The sequence below is a fragment of the Diaphorina citri genome, unplaced genomic scaffold (assembly GCF_000475195.1).
Source record: "Diaphorina citri unplaced genomic scaffold, Diaci psyllid genome assembly version 1.1 scaffold1634, whole genome shotgun sequence".
NCBI lineage: Eukaryota > Metazoa > Arthropoda > Insecta > Hemiptera > Psyllidae > Diaphorina > Diaphorina citri.
In genome coordinates this window covers 77,650-84,147 of record NW_007379060.1, presented here as the reverse complement: position 1 = coordinate 84,147, position 6,498 = coordinate 77,650, and the positions used below count along the sequence as shown (strand labels likewise).

The window sequence follows — 6,498 nt, the reverse complement described above, 5'->3', positions numbered from 1 at the left end:
CTATATCGGGAAGTGCCTCAACATTTTGATGAGTGAGTGAGTGAGTGAATGAGTAAAAAAATTGCGATTTTTGCGCCTAGGGTTTCCAGACGTCCGGGTTTTCCCGGACAAGTCCGGGTTTTTACATGTTTGTCCGGTTGGAAATTGAAAGGATAAATTGAGTTTTACTTCTACTAGTATCCTAGAGGAGGCGGGGAACTTCTAGATCCAGAGAAATCGATTTGAAAAATAGCTCTAAACCTGATTTACTGAACGACATACGCTCCCATACGCGGTGATGTCGCACATTCAATTTTCCCAACCAAGCTCCCTTGCAGATAGGGTTTCCAGACGTCCGGGTTTTCCCGGACATGTCCGGGTTTTTACATGTTTGTCCGGTGTCCGGGGGGATTTTTGAAAATTTGGGAAATGTCCGGGTTTTTGATGAGATTCATAAATCACAGTATTTATTGAATAATTTATTAATTTGTCTCTTTTATTCAGTGAATTCAGTTCAGAATAAGTAAATACCTACTTCATGTTTTACCTAGAAATGCCTACAATTTATACATAGGTTGACAATTCGTCATGTGTATTTTACATGACTAATGATTGTCTTTACATTATGGAAATTCGTATTCATGAAACATCAACAAATCCAGTAAAAATGTTTGCTTTCATCGGAATGTGAAGAAGAACGATCGTGTGTAACTTAAGTAAGGCAAATCTGGCAAATGCAGTGTTCTCTGCACCCTGAGCACTGGTGCAAACTATACATTTTGAAATCTGGAAATGTCCGGGTTTTCGATGGAATGTCCGGGTTTTTGGAACCAAATGTCCTACTTTTTAAAAATTTGATCTGGAGACCCTAATCTGGCCTATAGTGCCAATAAAATTGTTTTTCGCACCCCATAGAAATATTAGCATTATAGGTAGATAATTCATAGGTATTTAACGTAGGGACCTATTTTCCAATAAACATCATTTATCTAGTGTACATTAGATCGTTAGATACCTATATTATGATAATTTATATTCCACTTGAGAAAAAAGCCAACAACTTCCAACCACCCTGTATAATTCAAAGAATAATATATTGCTCTCCTGCCGAATCGGTTCGTGTAAAGATACACAGGCGTGCTTACTGGAACTTGGCCTGGCGCACTGCCGTGCGCTCAGATTGCTCTCCTAAATCTTTCATTGCATTACTAGGTATGTAGAATGTTGAATTGCTATATTGTAAGTATAGATTGTTGCATTTTGCTATGCAGAAAATTTTGTATCATTCGAATTTACATTTTTATTGCATTCAATAAGCAATAATGTTTTCTTTAACAGTTTACTAATTCTGAGATTTAGAAAGATGATGATACCCTATTCACTATTTAAGTATTTGCGTATTACACTAATGCAGTGCTTAACTCGTTGTTATTTTTATTATCGGTATATCATTTGAAGTGAGCTGCAATTTGGTATTTAGTGTGACAACGATTTTATTGAAGAAAATAGGTGGAAATTATTATTAATATTAAGATTTTGCGAAGTTACTCCAGTATCTAAGAGGTTTTAGAGAGAACGTTTGACTCGTAATTCGGAGAGCTGGGGCTCAAGTTCTAGCAGCGACATTAAAACAGAGTTCTTTTGAGGTAGACATTTGTAAAAGTTGTGAAAAGGGTCTGCTGGTAGGTACCACAAAGATTCCATTCATGATACAACAAATAATTCATTAATGATGCGACAGATAATTTATTCATGATTCCATTAAAACTTGCATCACTAATGTAGGGTACCACATTTCAAATGGTTTAATCCACATTACTCTAATTTTAACAGAGGAGAATGGGTCGAAATTTCGAAATTTTCAACAAACACCAGGGCAGGATGTAAACAATGGAGTTAATTTGGGAACCAAATATACAAACAATATTTACAACATGTAGGGGAACACGGGGGCAAAACGGTACACATGCTACTCCGTTTAAATAAAGGTACGTACACACTTGTCAAAGTCGTACACACGATTTACAAATTATAAACCATGTTTTATCAACGTTATGATTACTTTTTATTGTTTTAGGCCCGTCAATTTCAATATTCATACAACTTTAATATGGAAATTTCTCCTTCATTTGAATTTTCTGTGCCTATAACTTTGTTTACACTCAAATAGATAATTATACTTATTTGTTATTGTTTCTTTTTTTCAACTTTCTTCTGGCCAGCTACATGTTAAAATAAAATCCATTTGGATTTCTGTGCAAGAGAAAATCATAAATTAAAAAAAAAAAAAAAGGAATTTTAATTGTGTTAAGCATATTTAAATGCTTGTCACAAACATCGTTCCCCGATTATTTCACCTAGATAAATTTCATGACATGACTTGGACTCGAACCACCAACCTCCAGATCCAAAGTCCAACGCGTTAACAACTGCACCACTGAGGTTGGTTGAGAAAATCATAAATTCAACAAAAGACCGTAAGACCCTGGACCTAACTGAATCCAGGTGGATGGAATCTCGTTCTTTTATCCGTATTAAACGGCATCTATGGACCTACTCTGTTCTTTCAGAGGACCATTTTTAGTGGACGTTTCGAGTTTTTCAAAGTCTTTGGCATATCCCAGATATTCCCGTGTGTAACTCCCTTGACAGCTGTCTGTTCACATAAAAAACGAAAATATACTAAACGGTAAAGGAACAAGAGGAGCTTTTACACAGATGACTTGTCAAAGCCTTGATGGAAAAGCTTTTTAATGTAGCGTTCAAACACACACTCTTGTAAAGTCGGTGGCTGTTTATGTCACGAGGTTTGATGGATTTCAAATTCAAAGTGAGAAAGAACATACATATATTGTAAGTATAGATTGTTGCATTTTGCTATGCAGAAAATTTTGTATCATTCGAATTTACATTTTTATTGCATTCAATAAGCAATAATGTTTTCTTTAACAGTTTACTAATTCTGAGATTTAGAAAGAGGATGATACCCTATTTACTATTTAAGTATTTGCGTATTACACTAATGCAGTGCTCAACTCATTGTTAGGTATTTTTATTATCGGTATATCATTTGAAGTGAGTTGCAATTTGGTATTTAGTGTGACAACGATTTTATTGAAGAAATAAGCAATAATGTTTTCTCTAACAGTTTACTAATTCTGAGATTTAGAAAGAGGATGATACCCTATATTCACTACACGTATTACACTATTACACTAATGCAGTGCTTAACTCATTGTTATTTTTATTATCGGTAGGTATATCATTTGAAGTGAGTTGCAATTTGGTATTTAGTGTGACAACGATTTTATTGAAGAAAATAGGTGGAAATTATTATTATTAATATTAAGATTTTGCGAAGTTACTCCAGTATCTAAGAGGTTTTAGAGAGAACGTTTGACTCGTAATTCGGAGAGCTGGGGTTCGAGTTCCAGTTTTGTATCATTCGAATTTACATTTTTATTGCATTCAATAAGCAATAATGTTTTCTTTAACAGTTTACTAATTCTGAGATTTAGAAAGATGATGATACCCTATTCACTATTTAAGTATTTGCGTATTACACTAATGCAGTGCTTAACTCGTTGTTATTTTTATTATCGGTATATCATTTGAAGTGAGCTGCAATTTGGTATTTAGTGTGACAACGATTTTATTGAAGAAAATAGGTGGAAATTATTATTAATATTAAGATTTTGCGAAGTTACTCCAGTATCTAAGAGGTTTTAGAGAGAACGTTTGACTCGTAATTCGGAGAGCTGGGGCTCAAGTTCTAGCTGGGTTTTAATATAAAAGAGATGATTGACAAGGTTTAGAGTGAAGTTGGGATCCCGTCTAAACACGCTGGAAAGTAGGGAGGAGATAAAGGTTTTCTCCTCTCGCAGAAGGATGGCTACGATCTACAATATGTATCAGTACCGTTTCAAAGGAAACAACACTCATCTTCCGCGAATGTTTTAGGTCAAATCAGTAAAATACTAACACACACTCTTGTAAAGTCGGTGGCTGTTTATGTCACGAGGTTTGATGGATTCCAAATTCAAAGTGAGAAAGAACATACATAATTACATATGTACTTAGGTAGGTGAAATTTACTGGGTTTAATGTACATAGGTAGATGGAAGGAGGAAAATCAGGAAGAATTCTTCGACAACAAAGTTGGGTTTTAATATAAAAGAGATGATTGACAAGGTTTAGAGTGAAGTTGGGATCCCGTCTAAACACGCTGGAAAGTAGGGAGGAGATAAGGGTTATCTCCTCTCGCAGAAGGAAGGCTACGATCTACAATATCAGTACCGTTTCAAAGGAAACAACACTCGTCTTCCACGAATGTTTTAGGTCAAATCAGTAAAATACGTCAAGTAATATAAAAGAGATGATTGACAAGGTTTAGAGTGAAGTTGGGATCCCGTCTAAACACGCTGGAAAGTAGGGAGGAGATAAGGGTTATAAAGGTTATCTCCTCTCGCAAAAGTATGGCTACGATCTACAATATGTATCAGTACCGTTTCAAAGGAAACAACACTCGTCTTCCACGAATGTTTTAGGTCAAATCAGTAAAATATTTCAATCATACGTTACCTCCAAATCCAGATCCTCCGCTGAATCACTGAACGTATTCAAGTTGAACACATCCGAATCATCTGTCTCATACGCCACTGCCGAATTTTTCACAACAGTGGACTGAGCCGCAGATATGCCCTTATCTCCGACACTGGTCTTGGGTGATTTGTTCTTCCTGGATAGACGAGATGCTACGCCCTGTTTCATCTGCATGTAATACCCCATGATCTCTGGTTCTCGGAACGACAGCTTCTTCCTCGGTCTCTCTACAGCTAGAGTGGACATGTCTGAGGATGCGTGGTCTAATGAGGAGGTGGGGGAGTCCAGGAACGTCACATTCTCCTCCGATGGACTTTGGTCCGGCGTTGACTTCAACGGTTTCCGATTCTTTCTCAAGTTGAGATTCAAGCTAAGGTTCTCCTTCCGTGGAGGCACCGGACTCTCGGACGCCCCCAGGTAGCGGTTGAGATCCTTCCTCGCAGGGGGCGTACCCCCACCACGTGATGCACTGGGCTTGGACCCACTCGGCGGGAGATCTTTCGGTAAACTGACGGCAGGGGTGTTGTTGGGTTTCAGCATTCCCCCACTACTAACGCGCTGATTAGCAGAGGAGGGATGTTTGAAATCTTTCTGGGATTTTAATAGTCACATTGTTCACAGCGGGGGTTTTACTTTAACTTGACGTTAGGACGTAAGGGTTACGTACGGAAACAACGAACACAGAGGTATAACGACCGAGGTGTGCCATAGCGGTAATTTTTAAAGAAACGGTCACAAAATAACGTTTATAATATTTAGAAGTTATTTATTTACGATGGTTTTAAACGACTTCACTTCGGCTTTACATCCGGAAAAAGTAATTACACAATACAAAGACTATTAAATGTTCTTGGCGTTATTATTTTAATGCCTGTTTATTTAGAAAAAAAATTGTCCACCTTTACGAAGACTCACTAAATGAAACAAACAATATCAATTCCTACTGAAAGTGAAATCTCAAAAAAATCAAAAAAGAAATATTTTTCAAAGTGTTTACTCTTCGATTGCTCTTAGACTGGCTGACTGGGCAATAAACTAATATTGTTTACTGGAGCAATAGAGGCCGTGTCCGCCCCCGCAGCAGATTCAAAATTAATGAGCCTCATTCTGTTTCGTTATTAGGTGGAGAGAGATAGCGGGCATTCCCATGATGAAGGCCTCTCACAGACTGTCTTGTAGAAGTAACTAGACTTGGCAGTGTCACACCAGAAGTGGAGACATTGTAGAATCTAACACCCCCTCATAGTGACGTATCACATGCGTATTAAGTATAATAAAATTCTAAAAGAATCTGTTGAAGATGCTCAGAAGTCGGTGATCCTTTGTCTACGACTCATATTATTCCAAATTAATCTCAACATTGATTGAATGGCTTCCTAATACCTATGCATATTGTTGCCTAAGCCTATGTAGGAATATTTTAATTATCCTCAATAAAAAGTGATAATTCTGATAATAGGTATGTACATATAATGAAAGTACCTATCATAATAATTATGTAAAAGTAAAACAGTGCTTTATTTAGACTGTACCTATAGTAAATTGTTCAAATACCCCTATAGTTTTTTATTTCGAATATCAAATGAAGTTGAGGGAGCCAGTAAGCAAATGAGATTGTGGGTCTGAGAATCTGTGGTTTGGATTAAAGTTGAGCTCGTTATTTAGTGAACCAAGGCGAATTTTGATATACATACATAGTTCACGAAAAGTGGTAGCCCAACTTTTGCTGAATAAACTTACAAATTCTGAATAAAATATATATTACCTTCATTACCGCTATAGTGGACTGTTCAACCTTTGCACTGAAGGTAAAGTTACTACGAATATTAAATCCCCCGCCTTTCTTAGAATTCAGTGGCACAAACAAAGATTTTCTGGGTGTTTATTTTGAAACACTTAATAATGATAGCTGTGAAG

General features: G+C 36.7%; 1 protein-coding gene across 1 annotated transcript; it reads right to left on the bottom strand.

The window, feature by feature from the left end:
- Nucleotides 1-4,560: 4,560 nt before the first annotated feature.
- LOC103516656 lies at nucleotides 4,561-5,723 on the bottom strand (the record flags this gene model as incomplete). Its single annotated transcript, XM_008481638.3, is given in 1 exon segment — nucleotides 4,561-5,723. A coding segment is annotated over 1 exon segment (561 nt), but the record flags the coding sequence as incomplete, so codon positions are not given.
- Between the last annotated feature and the right edge of the window lie 775 nt (nucleotides 5,724-6,498).